The sequence below is a fragment of the Gorilla gorilla genome, chromosome 4, assembly GCF_029281585.2.
Source record: "Gorilla gorilla gorilla isolate KB3781 chromosome 4, NHGRI_mGorGor1-v2.1_pri, whole genome shotgun sequence".
Classification (NCBI taxonomy): Eukaryota; Metazoa; Chordata; class Mammalia; order Primates; family Hominidae; genus Gorilla; species Gorilla gorilla.
The window spans coordinates 9,028,206-9,046,298 of NC_073228.2; the positions used below are offsets into that span (position 1 = coordinate 9,028,206).

Consider the following 18,093-nt stretch of genomic DNA (forward strand, 5'->3'; position numbering starts at 1 on the left):
GTGTAGTGCATCCGGGGTAGGCACGCGTTTCTGGGGCCCCAGTGATGCCTCTGCTTCTCCCGCCCTGCAGGGCGTCCCGGAGGACCTGCTGTTCTTCTACGAGCACCTCAGGAAGGGCGGCGGCGTCATCCGCGTGGACCAGAGTCTCCTGCTGTATCGCCACCACCCACAGGCGGCCACGCACTGCGTCCTCGAGTGAGTCAGCCCCGCCCGGCCCCGGGACGCCTGAGAGGCCAGGAACACGGGAGGCGCCCGAGGTCGGGGCCGGGGTTGGTGGGGCCGACGCCAGAGGCTGTGGTCAGGCTCTGCCTTGACACCCAGGGTCTGGTGGGAGACGGGGAAACAGCACATCCCGAGGGTGGGGGTTTCGGCGTCCACAAAGGGGCATTTCTCAAGGGCGCCAGGGAGCACCAGGGTGAAGGCCGAACGTCCTTCCCTAGTTCCCAGAGGTAAAATGACCACGCGCTGGGTCCTTTTGACACCCTGTGCTCCCTTTAACCCAACGGGAGTCTCATGAGTGGGGTCCGGCGGGGACCACAGGCCTGGGGGGCGCAGCTGCCGCGGAGGGTGGCAGAGGCATGGCCAGGGAATCGCAGCACCCAGCGAGGACGCGCCCAGTGCTGCAGGGTCCGCCTCCCTCTCCCGTGTCACTGTGAGGCGCGGCCACGTGGGCCTGGGTCTGGGGGTGCCGCGTGGCTGCGTTGGAGCCGTGGCAGGGGTGAGGCAAATCGGGGTGAAACTGTGCATGTAGAATTCCTTCCTTAGATCCGGGTGGGACGATTCCTTCCTTAGATCCGGGCAGACAGTTCCCTCCTTAGAACTGTGAGGACACAGAGGTCTCGGCCAACTGCCTGCCATGTGCCGCAGCGTTAAGTTGGAAAGCAGGCCGCCGTCCGGGGCTTGCGTCTCGGCCCCTACGGATACTCAGGGCCCCCGGAGTCTCAAGATCCAACTAGGGTCATGTGTGGGTGTGGGAGCCGCGATGGTCCCAGGCCTGCCGTGACGGGGTTGAGACTCTCGGCAAGATCCCAGCTCTCCCGGGGGTCTGAGGTCCAAGGTGGGGCTGGGGGGTTGGCAGGAGGGCCACGAGCTTCCCCACTGGGGGCATCATCCTCACTCCTGCATGCTGGGGCCTCCCGCGTCCACACACTCTCCCTTCTCCCGCGTCCGCGCTCCTCTCCCTTCTCGTGCCCACCGGCACCTTGGCCGCCGCCTCATGTGGTGACATGTCCCTGACACTTCAGCTCCTTTGCAACATTTCCAGAAATGCTGTCTTGTGCTTTTGGGAAAAACTGGGTTTCCACCTTTCCCGGTGCTAAGGCGGGGCCACGGCTTCCTCTGAGGATGTAAAAAGAGAGGCATAGGGGGCCCTGGGGAGCCTGTTCTCCCTGATTAAATGAGAACTTTTTAAAAATGTGAAAAATGAAGATGAACCAAATACAGACATCATGGCTGCTTCTACATTTTACCTTCCTACAATGGGCCAACATTTTCAGACCAGAGACCCCTAGGAAAGCCCAGGAGACAAGGGGCCGTCAAGGAGGCCAGTGTCGGAGGCCCCCCAAACCTGGCGTGCCACCCACGGCCACAGAGGCCCCCACTTTCTTCTGGAGCCCTGACTGCTTTCCTGTCACATGAACCCCATGGGGTCCCTGAGCTGATGTCAGTGGATGAGGAGGATCAGGCTCGTCCCCCCGCCCCGAGACACCCAACAGACCCGGGCTGCTAAGCTTAGACAAGATGGCAAAACCCGGCGAGGCTGCGTCACCTGGTGGGGAAGTCCCCTCAGTCGTCTGCAGGAGCTGTCCTCACCCAGGTTCTCACACACACACACTGCACGTGCACACAGACCACACGTACAGCATGCACACACATACGTGCATGAAAGTATACACACACATGTACCCACTGCACACACGCTCACGGCACACACGCACACACACATGCACACACACTGCATGTACACACATCTGCACAGTGCATGCAGGCACGTGCGCTCACTGCATACATGTACTTATACTGCATGCACAGGCCCTCACTGAACACACGTGTACACATGCGTGTACACACATCCACACAGTACATACAGGCATGTACTCTGAACACCTGCACACACTGTACACATGCTCATGTACACATGCACTCACTACACACATGCACACTGTGCACACACACCATACACCCCCACACAGTATACACACACACACACACACACACACGCTTCAGTGTCCCCAAGTCACTGACTGGGATGAGCATCTCCCTGTGTCCCAGGTGGGGTCCGGACTATTGAGGTGGCTGCAGAGGGTTGGGGAGGAAAAGGTAGACTCCAGGCAGGACCTCCCTGATAGTGCCTAAGCCCTGCAGCTCCCTGAGCTGACAGAGGGGACCCTATGTCCCCCCATCCCCCCCCCATCCCATTGCCTGTGGGGGTTCTGCTGCAAACAGGGGGTGCCACAGGGTTCGCGGGGAGTCACAAGTTTATCCCGGGAGGTGGAGGCAGCAGCAGAATCATAGAACAGCCAAATCCTGCCCCAATCCCGAGGCTGAACCCACGAGGGCCCTGCTCAGGGGAGGCCCGTCACCAGCCAGTGTTGGTTGTGTCTGGCCCAGACCCCACCCCGGAGGAGGCTCCCATGGACACAGCTCCCTTGACACAGCAGAGGGCCTCCCAGGACTTGGCCAGGGCAGGGTCTGCGGGGTACCGGGCTTCAGCGTGGCTGCATCGCGGCCGTTGGGGAGGACAGCACCTGGGACACATCCCACGCCGTGCTGGCCCCGTTGGCCTCTGCAGCCCCTGCCCCTCTAGCTTCTGGCCCATCCAGCTCCTGGGGCTTTGAGACGGGCTCAGCCCGGGCAGCTCCAGGAGCAGGGTTGAGGGAGAGGCGCCCACAGGCAGACAGCGATGGGGCACGTGGGGAGGGGCTGCGGTGGGAGGAGAGGGGGCGGGGCTGGGAAGGGCCCGGGCAGCGATGGGGCTGGGCGCTGGGCAGAGCAGCAGGTCATAGGAAGGAGCCTGCTCCCCCCGGGACAGCAGCCTGGGGTCGACTTGTCACAGCAGAGGGAGAACAGAGACCAGGTTCCCAGGGGAGTGGAAGGGTTCGGGGCAGCGACCCTGAGGCAGAAGGTCGTGTCCAAGTGTGAACGCTGGGATTTTATGGGATGGTCGCATGTGTCCTTATGGACAAAGGTTTCTCTGGGAAACTGGACTTGGGTCAAGTCCAGTCCTCTGCGTCCTACAGAAATTCTGCCTTCCAGAACCTTCTAGATTCTTAAGTGACAGCTTCTCATCTGTCCCCACCTGCTGGGGTCTAATGGAAGGGGGGCGGGTCCCACCTAGGCATGTGGCTACGTCCAGCTGGGGCAGGTGGCCTGACTGTAGGACAGCCAGTCTCTCTTAGGCATTGGGCCAGGTGTCCGCTCCACTGGCAACGTGAGCTGAGCACACATCATGTCCCTGTATGTCAGCATCTGTGTGCATCTGTGGGGCCCCCGGCCTGCCTATCACCCTCTTCTCCACCGCAGGACGACCATCTGGACCCACCGTGTCCGCTTCCTGGAAGAGCAGGCCCTGCCCCGCTGGGCGGCCTTCACTATCTGGAACGCTGGCAAGCAGGGGCGCCGGCTGTACCGCAGCTTGACTGCCAGCAGCCAGCGCAAGGTGAGCATCCTGCCACCCTCCAACACTGCCTGCCCTGCCCCCGTACTGTCCCACAGCACAGGCCCTGGCCCTGGCCTGTCCAGAGCTGCCCTTCTGTGCTTGTCCCCAGGTGGTGGCATTCTGTGACGTGGATGAGAACAAGATCAGGAAAGGCTTCTACTGCCATGAGGACTCTCAGGTGTGCAGGGCTGCATGGTGTCACCCTTGGGGTCAACCACCTGCTCCGGGGCTGAGGGACAGCTGCTCAGAGGCTTCCCCCTTGGCAGAGTCCACCTGGGCCGTGCTGGCTCCTCAGGGCCTCCAGGGAGCCCAGCCCCCATTCTTTGGGGGAGAACCCTGCTGTCCCTCGTGGGTCTGGGCCTTGGGGTAGCCCACCCTGGTCAGTTCTGCAGTCGGGTGTCAGGCGGGGGTGGCGGGAGCCGGGGTCCTGCCCTGAACACCTGCCACAGTCTGTGACCCTGGCACGTTATCTGCTGCCCAAGCCCTGGCTCCTGTGTGAGCCAACTTGGTGGCTGCGTGCACCCTGAGGGCATCTCTCCGGGGACAAGCTCCAGGCTCGGGCAGGACTGATGGCCACTGTCACTCTCAGGAAAGACCCAAGCCCCGAATCCCCATCCTGCACTTCCGAGCCGCCCGGCCACCCTTCGTCATCTGCGTGAAGCTGGTGAGTGTGGGGCCCTTGGCCGTGGAAGGGCTTGGGGATCCCGGGCTCTGCCACGTGGACAGCCTGCCCTGCTGTGCAATGACTGTGTGGCCTGGGATGAGACCCCAGCTGATGGTGGGCATGGGGACACACAGCCATCCACAACAGCACCACAGACCGGGCTGTGGGGTGGTGGCCGCTGCCCTGGGGGCACGAGGCAGCTGGAGAGGGTGGCCTGCATGGGTGTGGGGGGGATGGATTCCGGTCTCTCTTCTGTCTTTAAATACCCATAAAGCCAACATTTGTTAGAAACTTGCAAAGCACGAGGCCCTACGGTGCCATATCTGAGGGGCCAAGGCCAGGATGTCCAGCTCCCGTGGACTGAGGTGGCTGCACCGGGGATGTCCTCAGCCCCTGAACGACCCTTGCCTGGGGTGGGCAGGTGACGGGCGCCTCGGGCTCCAAATGCAGCCTTTTTCCCCAAGCGTGGGGAGTCCAGGCTGGCTGCGGGGGGCTGAGGTGAGTAGTTGTTTTTTTTTTTTAATTTTACTTTAAGTTCTGGGATACATGTGCTGAACATGAAGATTTGTTACATAGGTTTACATGTGCCATGGTGGTTTGCTGCATCTGTCAACCCGCCATGTAGGTTTTAAGCCCCGCTTGCATTAGGTGTTTGTCCTAATGCCCTCCCTCCCCTTGCCCCCCACCCTCCAACAGATCCCGGTGTGTGATGTTCCCCTCCCTGCGTCCATGTGTTCTCACTGTTCAGCTCCCACTTAAGAGTTAGAACATGCGGTGTTTGGTTTTCTGTTCCTGTGTCAGTTTGCTGAGGATGATGGTTTCCAGCTTCATCCATGTCCCTGCAAAGGACATGAACTCATTCCTTTTTATGGCTGCATAGTATTCCATGGTATATATGTGCCATATTTTCTTTATCCCGTGTATCATTGATGGGCATTTGGGTTGATTCCATGTCTTTGCTATTGTGAATGGTGCTGCAGTAAACATATGCGTGCATGTATCTTTATAATAGAATGATTTGTATTCCTTTTGGGTATATACCAGTAATGGTACTGCTGGGTCAAATGGCATTTCTGGCTCTAGATCCTTGAGGAATCACCACACTGTCTTCCACAATGGTTGAACTAATTTACATTCCCACCAACAGTGTAAAAGCATCCCTACTTCTCCACAGCCTTGCCAGTATCTGTTTCTTGATTTTTTAGAAATCGCCATTCTGACTGGTGTGAGATGGTATCTCATCATGGTTTTGATTTGCATTTCTCTAACGACCAGTGATATCTCATTGTGGTTTTGATTTGCATTTCTCTAACGACCGGTGATATCTCATTGTGGTTTTGATTTGTATTTCTCGAATGACCAGTGATGAGCTTTTTTTCATATGTTTCTTGGCCACATGTCTTCTTTTCAGAAGTGTCTGTTCATGTCCTTCACCCACTTTTTGATGAGGTTTTTTCTTGTAAATTTAAGTTCCTTGTAGATCCTGTATATTAGACCTTTGTCAGATGGACAGATTGCAAAAATTTTCTCCCATTCCAGAGGCTGCCTGTTCACTCTGATGATAGTTTCTTTTGCTGAGCAGAAGCTCCTTAGTTTAATTAGATCCCATTTGTCAATTTTGGCTTCTGTTGCAATTGCTTTTGGTGTTTTAGTCAAGAAGTCCTTGCCCATGCCTATGTCCTGAATGGTATTGCCTAGGTTTTCATGTAGGGTATTTATGGTTTTAGGTTTAAGTCTTTAATCCATCTTGAGTTAATTTTTGCATAAGCTGTAAGGAAGGGGTCTAGTTTCTGTTTTCTGCATGTGGCTAGCCAGTTTTCCCAGCACCATTTACTAAATAGGGAATCCTTTCCCCATTGCTTGTTTTTGTTAGGTTTGTCAAAGATCAGATGGTTGTAGATGTGTGGTGTTATTTCTGAGGCCTCTGTTCTGTTGCATTGATCTATATATCTGTTTTGGTACCAATACCATGCTGTTTTGGTTACTGTAGACTTGGAGAATAGTTTGAAGTCAGGTAGCGTGATGCCTCCAGCTTTGTTCTTTTTGCCTAGGATTGTCTTGGCTATAAAGACTCTCTTTTGGTTTCATATGAAATTTAAAGTAGTTTTTTCTGGTTCTGTGAAGAAAGTCAATGGCAGCTTGATGGGAATGGGATTGAATCTATAAATTATTTTATGGCCATTTTCATGATATTGATTCTTCCTATCCATGAGCATGGAATTTTTTTTCCCATTTGTTTGTGTCCTACTTCCTTGAGCAGTGGTTTGTAGTTTTTCTTGAAGAGGTCCTTCACATCCCCTATAAGTTGTATTCCTAGGTATTTTATTTTCTTTGTAGCAATTGTGAGAGTTCACTCATGGTTTCACTCTCTGCTTGTCTATTATTGGTATATGGGAATGCTCGTGATTTTTGCACGTCGATTTTGTATCCTGAGACTTTGCTGAAGTTGCTTATCAGTTTAAGGAGTTTTTGGGCTGAGACAATGGGGTTTTCTAAATATACAATCATGTCATCTGCAAACAGAGACAATTTGACTTCCTCTCTTCATATCTGAATACTCTTTATTTCTTTCTCTTGCCTGATTGCCCTGGCCAGAACTTCCAATACTATGTTGAATAGGAGTGGTGAGAGAGGCCATCCTTGTCTTGTGCCAGTTTTCAAAGGGAATGCTTCCAGCTTTTGCCCATTCAGTATGATACTGGCTATGGGTTTGTCATAAATAGCTATTATTTTGAGATACGTTCCATCAATACCTAGTGTATCGGGAGTTTTTAGCACTAAGGGGCGTTGAATTTTGTTGAAGGCCTTTTCTGTATCTGTTGAGATAATCATGTGGTCTTTGTCTTTGATTCTGTTTATGTGATGGATTATGTTTATTGATTTGCATATGTTGAACCAGCCTTGCATCCCAGGGAGGAAGCTGACTTGATCATGGTGGATAAGCTTTTTGATGTGCTGCTGGATTCAGTTTGCCAGTATTTTATTGATGATTTTCACATTAGTGTTCATCAGGGGTATTGGCCTGAAATTTTTTTTGTTGTGTCTCTGCCAGGTTTTGGAATCAGGATGATGCTGGCCTCATGAGTTAGTAGTCCCTTTTTTTCTATTTTTGGAAGTTTCAGAATGAACGGTACCAGCTCCTCTTTGTACCTTTGGTAGAATTCGGCTGTGAATCCATCTGGTCCTGGGCTTTTCTTGGTTGGTAGGGTATTAATTACTGCCTCAATTTCAGAACTTGTTATTGGTCTTTTCAGGGATTCGACTTCTTCCTGGTTTAGTCTTGGGAGGGTGTATGTGTCCAGGAATTTATCCATTTCATCTAGATTTTCTAGTTTATTTGCGTAGAGGTGTTTATAGTATTCTGTGATGGTAGCTTGTATCTCTGTGGGATCAGTGGTGATAGCCCCTTTATCATTTTTTATTGTGTCTACTTGATTCTTCTTTTCTTTGCCTGGCTAGCAGTCTATTTTGTTAATCTTTTCAAAAAACCAGCCCCTGGAGTCATTGATTTTTTTGAAGGGTTTTTTGTGTCTCTATCTCCTTCAGTTCTGCTCTGATCTTGCTTGTCTTTTGCTAGCTTTTGAATTTGTTTGCTCTTGCTTCTCTAGTTCTTTTAATTGTGATGTCAGGGTGTCGATTTTAGATCTTTCCTGCTTTCTGATGTGGGCATTTAGCGCTATAAATTTCCCTCTTAACACTGCTTTAGCTGTGCCCCAGGGATTCTGATACGTTGTCTCTCTGTTCTCATTGGTTTCAAAGAACTTCGTTATTTCTGCCTTAATTAATTTTGTTATTTACCCAGTAGTCATTCAGGAGCAGGTTGTTCACTTTCCATGTAGTTCTGCGATTTTGGGTTTCTTAATCCTGAGTTCTAATTCGATTGCACTGTGTTCTGAAAGACTGTTAGGATTTCTGTTCTTTTGCATTTGCTGAGGAGTGTTTCACTTCCAATTATGTGGTCAATTTTAGAGTAAGTGCTGTGTGGTGCTGAGAAGAATGTATATTCTGTTGATTTGGGGTGGAGAGTTCTGTAGATGTCTATTAGGTCCGCTTGGTCCAGAGCTGAGTTCAAGTCCTGAATATCCTTGTTAATTTTCTGTCTCAATCTAATATTGACAGTGGGGTGTTAAAGTCTCCCATTATTATTGTGTGGGAGTCTAAGTCTCTCTGTAGGTCTCTAAGAACTTGTTTTATGAATCTGGGTGCTCCTGTATTAGGTGCGTGTATATTTAGGATAGTTAGCTCTTCTTGTTGCATTGATCCCTTTACCATTAGGTAATGCCCTTTTTTGTCTTTTTTAATCTTCATTGGTTTAAAGTCTGTTTTATCAGAGACTAGGATTGCAACCCCTGCTTTTTTTGCTTTGCATTTTCTTGGTAAATAACCACGGGTGAGTGGTTGATAGAGTGAGCCAGGCCCCAAGCGGTACTGTTGGGGGGTTGTGGGGGACACACAGACACGGGCACCTGTGACAGCTTTAGAAGCACGCCACACCAGGGTGGGTCATGGTTCTTGCCCCACAGAAGCCGTGAGGCCAGTGTGTGTTGGTCTACACTGCCTGGCCTGCGATGAGCTGTCACACAACTAATCCAAGTCCAGGCAGGACAATGTGAGCAGAGCCTCTTGGGCACAGCTTTCTGGCAATTACTGGTGCGTCTCATTTTATTGCACTTCACTGTGCGTTTTATAAATTACAGGCGTGTGGCAGCCCCACTAGAGCAACCCCATTAGTGCCCCTCTTCCAGCAGCACGCCCACTCCACGTCTCCCCATCTCCACGTGTTAATTCTCGCAATATGTCAAACTGTTATTGTATCTGTTACGGTGACCTGTGGTGTCACTACTATCTCGGGGCGCCCATATGAATCAGTGAACTTGATTGATAAAATGTGCATGTTCTGACGGCTCCGCTCGTCGGCTGTTGCCTCCCCGCTCCCCCCACCCCACCCCTCCCTCAGGCCTCCCTATTCCCTGAGGCACAACATTGAAATTAGGTCAACTAATAACCCCACAGTGGCCTCTAAACGTTCAAGTGAAAGGAAGAGTCGCACGTCTCTCGCTTTAAATCAAAAGCTAGAAATGTTTAAGCTTAGTGAGGAAGGCATGTCAAAAGCCAAGACTGGCAGGAGAGGCCCAGCTTTCAGCCTAACGGTTAGGCAAGTTGTGAATGCAAAGGAAAAGTTATTGAAGGAAATTAAAAGTGGTCCCCCAGTGAACACACAAATGATAGTGCGGATAGGGAGAAAGTGTTAGTGGTCTGACAGATCAAACCAGCCACAACATTCCCGTAAGCCAAAGCCTAATACAGAGCGAGGTCCCGACTCTCTTCAATTCTGTGAAGGCTGAATGATGTGAGGAAGCTGTGAACATAAGTTTGAAGCTAGCGGAGGTTGGCCCACAAGGCTTAAGGAAAGAAGCCGTCTTCGTAATATGAGTGTGAGGTGAGGCAGCAGGCTCTCTAGAAGATCCTGCTACGGTCACGATGGAGGTGGCCGCACTCAACCACAGATCTTCAGTGTAGAGGAAGCAACCTTGAACTGGAAGAAGACACCATGCAGGCCTTTCATAGGTATGGAGAAGTCAATGCCTGGCTTCAGAGCTTCAAAAGACAGTCTCTTTGCCGTGACTTTAAAACCCATCTATGCCTAGTGTTCCATTATTGGAACGCTAAGCATGTGCAAGTTTATATTCTGCTTAAGGTCACTGCCAAGGTCTGATTGCAAAAATTCAAAAAATTGCAACCTCAGGCATAAATGGGTTAAGTTGAAGGCAGTGCTCGCCATTCTGAGAATCCTAGGATTCTTAGGAATGAGGCTAAATCTGCTCTGCCTGTGGCTCTAGAAATGGAACGGCAAGGCCCAGGTGGCAGCACATCGGTGCACAGCAGGGTTGATGGAATAGTGTAAGCCCACCGTTAGGCCCAGTGCTCAGAAAAGGAGATTCCTTTCAAAATACAACTGCTCATTGACGGTGCACCTGGTCACCCAGGAGCTCTGAGGCCGATGTACGAGGGGTTCATGTTTTTGTGCTGACACAGCATCCGTTCTGCAGCCCGTGGGTCCAGGAGTCATTCCAACTTTCCAGTCTTATTGCAGAAAGACGTTTTCTAAGGCTGTAGCCACCAAAGATAGTGATTGCTCTGATGGATCTGAGCAAAGTAATGAAAACCTTTGAATAACCGTTCTCCAAGTTACCGGGGACATTTAGATGAGTAAACGGGAGGCTCCAAGAAGCAGTTATAAAATGCAAATTCTACATGTATCTGGTTTAGTTTTTCAGAAACAGCCTTTTCAGGATCTACTTCTCAGGGACCCCCTCTCCAACCCCATCAGTGCCGCTCTTCCAGCAGCACGCCCACTCCACGTCTCCTTGTGGTAATTCTCACAATATGTCATACTGTTATCGTATGTGTTATGGTGACCTGTGGAGTCACTACTATCTTGGGGCACTCATATGAACCCCAAGGCACTTGGTGAAAACCCTTCCCAGGGAGCCGGCTGAGCATGGGAAAGGAGGTTCCTCCTTGTCCTGCACACGCCGTGTCCTTGGAGGGCCCAGAGCCCCCATGGTCACCTGTCTCTTGCGTGTTCTTCCAGGAGCAGCTGGCAGTGTGGCCTCACAGCACATGCTTGTTCCATCTCTTGCTCTTTTCACGTATGTAGATTGGAGGTTATTCCGTGTGAAGCCGCTGGAGCCCCCGGGCTCTACTGTTGCTGTGACTTTTTTATTCAGGGAAATTTCCAGCTTATTTGAGCCATATTAGCAAAGTGACAGGAAACCAGCCCTATGTACCCATCCCTGGAGCCAGCGTGTCCACCTTATGTGTCCTCCACGCCTCCAAATCCCCACGCTGGTGTTGTGGCACTCATTCTAGCCTAATTTCATGCATTATTGTTTTCCTGATATATCTCAAGGAGATAAAAACCACCATCCCACCACAGAATTCCAAATATCCCATCGATGTTCAAATCTTCCTAATTGCCTTATAAATTGCTTCATGTTTTAAGTTTGCTTGCTGGAACCCGGCAGCGTCTGTGTGATCTTTACGACATGACCTTTCTGTCTCCCCGACGCCGACGCTCTTTTCTTAGTTCAGCTGAAGAATGGGCTTGTGTATCCTGCGCTCTGCCGACCGGTTCCCTGTGGTTTTGCGTGTTCTGCTCCATCCTATTGAGAGGTGGTCAGACCGAGGCCGCATCAGGCTCCCCTGCGATTCCGTTTGGCGGGAGCAGCTTGCGGGTCTCAGGGCACCTCGGTGGCACTGTTGTTGTGCCTTCCTCCACCGTTAGCTGGAAGAGTAAAGAGAAACCCAAGGTTCACGTTCGTCACTAAAACACCCGCTCTTCGATTATACGGATGTTTCATGCATTTGTGATAGTTACTTACTGATGTACCTTTTGGCCATTTTTAATCATCTGCTGTTTAAAATGCTGCTGCAGTATTTGTATATATACATAATTTCGCTCAAGTGGCTCTATGTGTAATAAATTCTAAAAATTTCTGGGTCAAAGAGCACACACATTCAATCCCAATCTGGCTGTTCACCACCCGCAGCTGCTGTGCCAACCTAACCCACCAGTGATGGAGCACCTGCCTCGTGCCCTTACGGGGAGGGAAAGCATCTTCTCACATATTTATGAACTGCTTTATTTCCCTTTCAGTAAATTATTATTTTCATTAGTCCATTTTTCTTTTGGTCAGTATTTTTCATAAGGAAAACTCTCCGACGTGCTGCAAATTTTCCTGCCATTTGATGTTTTTATATGTTTGCCATTGTGATATAATTAAGTGACTTTCATTTATGGAGTTTGATTCATTATAAGACAATCACTCCTGGTTGTGAAATTTAAAAAACAACATTGTCCCATTTTGCTTCTGGGATTTCTAGTTTTTAATTACATCTTTGATACAACTGGAATTTCTTTTGATTACAGATGCAAATTTTTCTCTTTGGATAATTGTCCCAACATCGTTTACATCACTGCTTTTCCAGGAACGAAATGCCGTCTATGTTGGTTGTGAACATGCATTTGGCACCTGGCAGGGCCCTCATGGCGTGTGCGTGAACACATCCCTAAACCGTAGTCTAATTTATCCTATTTTTGTAGTTCATGTGAGCAGAACCCAGTGTCTGTGTTCTTGCATCTGGTTTTCACTCCACGTGTTTGGGGTGTGTGCATATCGCTGTGCATGGTGTGGACTTTCTCCATGTCCCATGTGCAAACGCCACCCCACCCAGAGGCCACGCCAGGACCCAGGCCTGTGGGCAGTGGTTCCCGGTTTGCCCTTGCAAGGACGCTGTGTCCTCCTGTGTGAGCGTCCCTGCCTCGGGTCTAATCCTGGGAGTGGAAGGCAGGTCGTGGGTGTGGCTGCATCCTCAGCTTCTCTGGATGATGCCCAGGAACATGCCCAGAGCCAGAGGGCCCAGTTGCACGGCTCCCTCACACTGGGCTGGGCACTTGGTTGCCAGCCGTTTGGGGAGTGTGTTCTCATGGTGGTTTCAGGTGTGAGTCTGAGCACCAACCCCCCGTGTCCGCTGGACGCTGGAGTTCCTTCCTCTCTGGCGGTGTTTCTCCTCAGGGTTCCCCACCGGCCTACTGCACGCTGCGTCTCTCCTGACCTGTAGGAGTCCCCTGCACCTCTGGCTGCTCAACTTTGTTGGTTTAATGTTTTGCAAATGTCTTCCTCCATTTTGTGGTTTGCCTTTTCATTCTCCTAATGGAACATGTTGCTTTACAGAAGCATCTAGTTTTAACAGTCTTGTTTAAGACAGTGTCAACACGCACTGGGCTGGCCTGGTCCCTGAACTCAGGTGTGTTTCCTTTGCAAACTCTAGAGCAGAGAGACAAGGGAGGAAGGACAGATAGCGGCAGAGCATGTGGAAATGTTTTCCACGAACGATGGCTTTGAGTGACAGCATCATTTGAGTGACAGCATCATTTGAGTGACAGCATCATTTGAGTGACAGCAGTGGTAGGTGGTGTAATGGATTCTGATGTGGTGGGGGTAGGGGGCGCAGCCAAGCTCCGATTCCTCCTGCTGGGCCCAAGGACCAAGGACTGTGACAGGAATGCATAGTCCCTCCTGTGTCCTGCCAGAGGCCAGAGACTTGTGTCCACCACTCTGCAGGGCTGTCTCCAGGAACTTGTTCAGGAGGTGCTGGGGTGCAGGGCACGTCTGAAAGGCATTTCTGGACACCTGCTGTGGCCTCATACAGGAGAGTAGGTGACCTGGCCAAGGCCAGCACACAGGACAAGATTAAGCATCCAGGGACCCGGGGTCACAGCCCTCACTCCATTGCAGGGGTGGGGATGACAGAGGCCAGAGGGGATCAGACAGGGGCAGCTGTTGATGGTTCTGAGATGCAGTTTCTGTCTGAGGGGCCTCCTCCCACTCCTGGCCTGTGCAGAGGGGTGGGTGTGTGGAGGGAAGGTGGGTCTGCCCTGGTGGAACAGCAGAGGCATTGCCTGTTAGTCTCATTCCATTCCGAGTGCCCCCCAGGGACAGTCAGCCACCTTATGTAGAGAGGCAAGGCCAGAAGGCGGGGGGGGGCCTCCCCTCTGGTGACCAACAGGGCCTGTGGTACAAGCAGTGCCGGCTGCTGCCCTCTCTGGCCTTTGTCTCCTTCCAGCCTCTCTGCTATTAGCAGAGGAGCAGAACACTTGACAGGTGGACACAGGCCACCCCCAACCCCTGGCCCTGGAGGAGGCTCCACAGTGGCCTCCTAGAGCCAGGAGACCGGACTGAGCTGAATCTGCTGCTCCCGACAGGACCTCACAGGGGGCGCCTTTGAGGACAACCTGAGGTCACTGCACTTGCAGGAGGGCCAGGACTTCCTTCACTTCAGCTGACGGACGCATGGCAGCTGCTCCCAGGTGGGTCTTTTCACTGAAGAACCATCTGGGTTTATTATGTTTCATTTCCTTTTCATTCTGCTCTTATTCTCATTTTCTTTACAGTTAGTCCTCTGGTTATGTTCAGCTCATTAATTTCCAGCCTTTCTTCTGTAATGTATAATTCACCATTTCAGAATCGCTTAAGCACCACTTTAGGTGAATTCTGTCTGTTGTGATTAACTTTTATCTTTCATTATATATTTTATAATTTTCATTATTTCTTTTAAAGAGATGTTTTTAAAATTTCTGTGTACACACACACACACACACACACACACTTGGGTTCTGTAACTGTCCATTGGGTCAAGCTTTTCTCCTTCAACCGTGCCTTATGACACTTTATTGAAATGTACCAATTCAATAAAATACACTGTGGTAGTAGGTGATCAATTTCTTCTTGAATGTTTGCTTTAATATCTTCTGTGTTACAAATGTAGGAAAGTTCTGTCATCTTCCTGTTGAACTGAGCCTTTAATCATCATATAGTAATCTATTCCTAATAACACTATTTGCCTTCCTTTAACTGGAGAACTTTGTCATTAACACAGAGGTTTTAATCCATTTACATTTATTGTGTCCCAAAATATTTATTTCTAATTGTGTGTGTGTGTTGCAGCTTGTTCTGCCTTTTCCTCTTGCCATTCTTGCATATTTTGATGGTGTATTTTTTATGCTTGTTCCATTTCTCTCCTACTAGTATAGAAGTTATCTTCCCCATACATTAACTGTGTGTGACTAAATACTTCAACATGCACCTAGCCAAGCTGATAACTGAATTATCTGCACTCTGTTCCAGGAGAACATACAGACTTAAGATGCTCTAAATTCAGCCACCAACTCTGCCACTGATTCGTATGCTGCTGTTGTCCATTTTAAGCAATTCTACGTGCTTTAAAAAAAAAATCCACATATAAGCCATCTTTCTATGGTTTTATGGTCACAGTTTATTGCTTCCCTTGCTCCACATTCCTCCAACTATCCAACTGCGATCATTTCCCTCCTGCCTAAAGTTTATCCATTAAAGCAGTGGTTCTCAACCAGGGGCACCCCCAGAAGATATTTGGCAATGTCTGGAGATATTTTTGTTTCTTTTTGTCACAGCTGGGTAGGGGGATGCTGCTGCCATCTGGGATGTTGCTGAACACCCTGCAATACACAGGACAGCTCTCAAAACAAATGACTCAACCCCAAATATTAAGCCAAGATTAAAAAACCAAACGGATAAGAATGGCATATTTTTATCTAAATGACTTAATTTTGTTCTCTTCTTTAATGTTATGCTGTGGGCACAATTCAAGCAACTTGACAGCTATTTTCTCTCAGCATAATGAAGATCTTGGTCTACTCATTGCTCAACTCCAGTGCTGCTGCTGGGAAATTGGTAGTCGTTTATATCACTCTGTCCTTCTTACAGTTCTGCAGTTTCACTGTGGCAGGTCTAAATGTGTGAGACTGTTAGGCTTCTGTATCTGGGGACAGTTGCATGTCAGTATGGAATATCTGCATCATTTCATTCTGAGACCCCAATTACCCAAAGGTTAGACATTCTTCAATGTCTCTTGATGTTGCTTTCATATCTTCCAGTTCTCTGGATAATGTTTTCAGATCTTCCAGTTTTCTAATTCTCTCTTCAGCTGTGTCTAAGCTATCCATTGAGCTTTTCATTTCACTTCTTACATTTCTAGGGGCTCTGTTTTTTTCTAATCTCTTCTTGATAATTTCTAGCCCTTTTCAAAAATGTACTCATATTATAGCCTACATTCTACCAGAGAGGTTTTGTATTTGCGTCTTCTGCCCTTGTCTGGGAATACCGCTGGTCAGGGCCAAGTCAATCAAATTTTCCACTTTAGGAGTTTTGGGGATCATACAGGTAGTATTAATTCAGGCCACTTCAGGGGAGATTGAGATGAGTCTTGCTGCTGTCCCTTTGAAAAAGATTTATTTAGGTTCCCAGCTTTATATAGCGGTCCATTAGATCTGGCCCTGGGCCTTACATTCTCTCATCCATTCTGCTATCAAAATAGCATGACTAGATTCCAGGGCTCAGCAGAAACCCTCAGGATCTCCAAGGTCTCTGCTCTCACATGGAGGGTTTCTGGTTAGCACCTAGAACGTGTTTGTGGGTACACAAATCCCACATCAGCTCCCCGGTCCCAGGGATACTGGCTTCTTGCTGCTCTCTAAACTCACAAAGCTTGCTCCATTTCTGGGACCACAAGCATTCTCTTTTCTGCCATTGGACACAGTTTGGACTTCTGCCCAAATGCTGCCCCTTCAGAGAGGTTTTCTGAACACCTCAGAGTCAACACCCAACATGCCGTTCCATTGCCCACTTTATCTTTGTTCATAGCGCTCAGTGTTGCCTGCCTTGATGGTGCTTCCTTGTTCATTTGCTATTATCTGCCCCAGCTATCATGTGAGCAAGGGGTTCCTCGCCAAACTCTATCACCTGGACCCTGGTGGGCTCCAGAAACGGCTGCTAAATGAAAGAGGGCTTTCTAGGCCACCAGGTGTCTGGTGAGCACAAGTGCCCCAGTGATGGATGGGATCCAGTGGGAAAGAGGCAGTGGCCAGTGGAGTGATCCACTTTCCTCGGGTTGCTAAGTTAGACCGACATTAAAAGAAGAACTGCTTTGCCACATAGTGTCACTGATGGGTCTGGGTGGGTAATCGACCTGCCTCTATGTCTTAAAATGCCATTTATCTGGAATCTTCTTTTAATTGCACTAAGAACAGTTCATCATGTTTTTCTCAGAAGCCACTTGTTCCTTCCATCCTTGGTGCATCCCAGGCCAGCAGGAGCTTTGTGAGCTGCAGGCATGGCGATGGTGCGCCTCAGTTCCACACCCAGCAGGTGCAACCGGAGTCTCGTGTGTGCCGACCACAGGAGCCAAGCCTTTTCCACTGTGTGGACTCGTGGCCAAGGCTGGGCCTGGTCACCCAGGACCCTCACCACGTGACCCCAGCCAATCGAGGGGACAGTTCAAGGAGGAGGAGACCCCTATTACACAGGTTGGAATAAAATGTTTAAATCTCGTAAAAATGTAACCCAAGGCTCTTTTAGGGGATAAAGACTGTTGGCCACCAGGTCAAACACAAGAATGGTAGTGTGTGAACCCCACACTCCTGTGTGGCCAGGTCGTCACACACATCCCGTGAAGAGCTGTCTGCTAAACACACAGCACGGACTATCACAGTCCTGGCCTTGTGGTCCTGGTGACCTCACAAGCCTCACAGATGCGGTGGCACCTCCCAGTTCTCGGCCTGCCCATGTTCCTGTGTCCAGGCCCCATCCCCACCTGAGAGCAGGCTGGGGAGCCACCCTAATCTACACCACGCACACAGCACCCCTGGGCTCCTCACATAGGGAAAGGGTTGCTCACCCAAGCCCTTGGGCCTCCGAGTGGCCACACCCGGGGCTGCTTTGGTGCTGCTGGCCGTGGTTCTGCACCTCAAGCCCTGTGAGCACAGCACAGGTCCCAGAGATGGGTGTGGGTTGCTACCACAGTGAAATTTTTATACACGTTCCCCTCACCAGCTTTGGGATGGATCAGCACGAGCTCAGACACAGAGACAAAGGTAGCCTCCGGCCCTTTGCTTAAAAACCCAAGTGTGGACTCTGCCCAGGCTCTCCTAAGACAGTGTAATTATTTCAAGAATGGTATTTCCCACATTACTGTAGAGGCACACATTGGACTCTGACGATTCCCCTTGCAGCAGACATTTGTGAAGCTGCTGGTCTGCACACCCATCAATCAGTGACTCCTGCACTGCAGAGGGGCCACATGCACGATGCTCACGTGTGCACAGGGGGGAGGACAGCACCCCCACCAGGCAGACGGGCCCAGAAACAGCATCTGCCCAGCACTCCAGACC

The 18,093-nt window shown here is 50.2% G+C and overlaps 2 protein-coding genes across 9 annotated transcripts in view; one reads left to right on the plus strand and one right to left on the minus strand.

Moving 5' to 3' along the window:
- The window catches only part of B3GNTL1 (UDP-GlcNAc:betaGal beta-1,3-N-acetylglucosaminyltransferase like 1), a 103,771-nt gene extending 86,511 nt beyond the window's left edge, over positions 1-17,260 (plus strand). Inside the window, exons 8-13 of one of the 5 annotated variants that reach the window (XM_031011632.3) lie at positions 71-195; positions 3,523-3,658; positions 3,768-3,836; positions 4,248-4,322; positions 14,092-14,196; positions 16,973-17,260. In XM_031011632.3, coding sequence (XP_030867492.3) covers positions 71-195; positions 3,523-3,658; positions 3,768-3,836; positions 4,248-4,322; positions 14,092-14,172 — 486 coding nt within the window. In that variant the 3' untranslated portion in view covers positions 14,173-14,196; positions 16,973-17,260. Of the gene's footprint in view, positions 1-70; positions 196-3,522; positions 3,659-3,767; positions 3,837-4,140; positions 4,323-4,610; positions 4,802-14,091 lie in introns of those variants that run through there. The other 4 variants (XM_063705983.1, XR_008680363.2, XM_055389340.2 and 1 more) reach the window with 4 other exon arrangements.
- Positions 11,032-18,093, minus strand: part of TBCD (tubulin folding cofactor D) — a 197,583-nt gene continuing 190,521 nt past the window's right edge. For all 4 annotated transcript variants that reach the window (XM_019026377.4, XM_019026376.4, XM_063705981.1 and 1 more), the window contains one exon: positions 11,032-11,610. In XM_019026377.4, the coding sequence (XP_018881922.3) occupies positions 11,503-11,610 (108 nt within the window). In that variant the 3' untranslated portion in view covers positions 11,032-11,502. The remainder of the gene's footprint in view (positions 11,611-18,093) is intronic.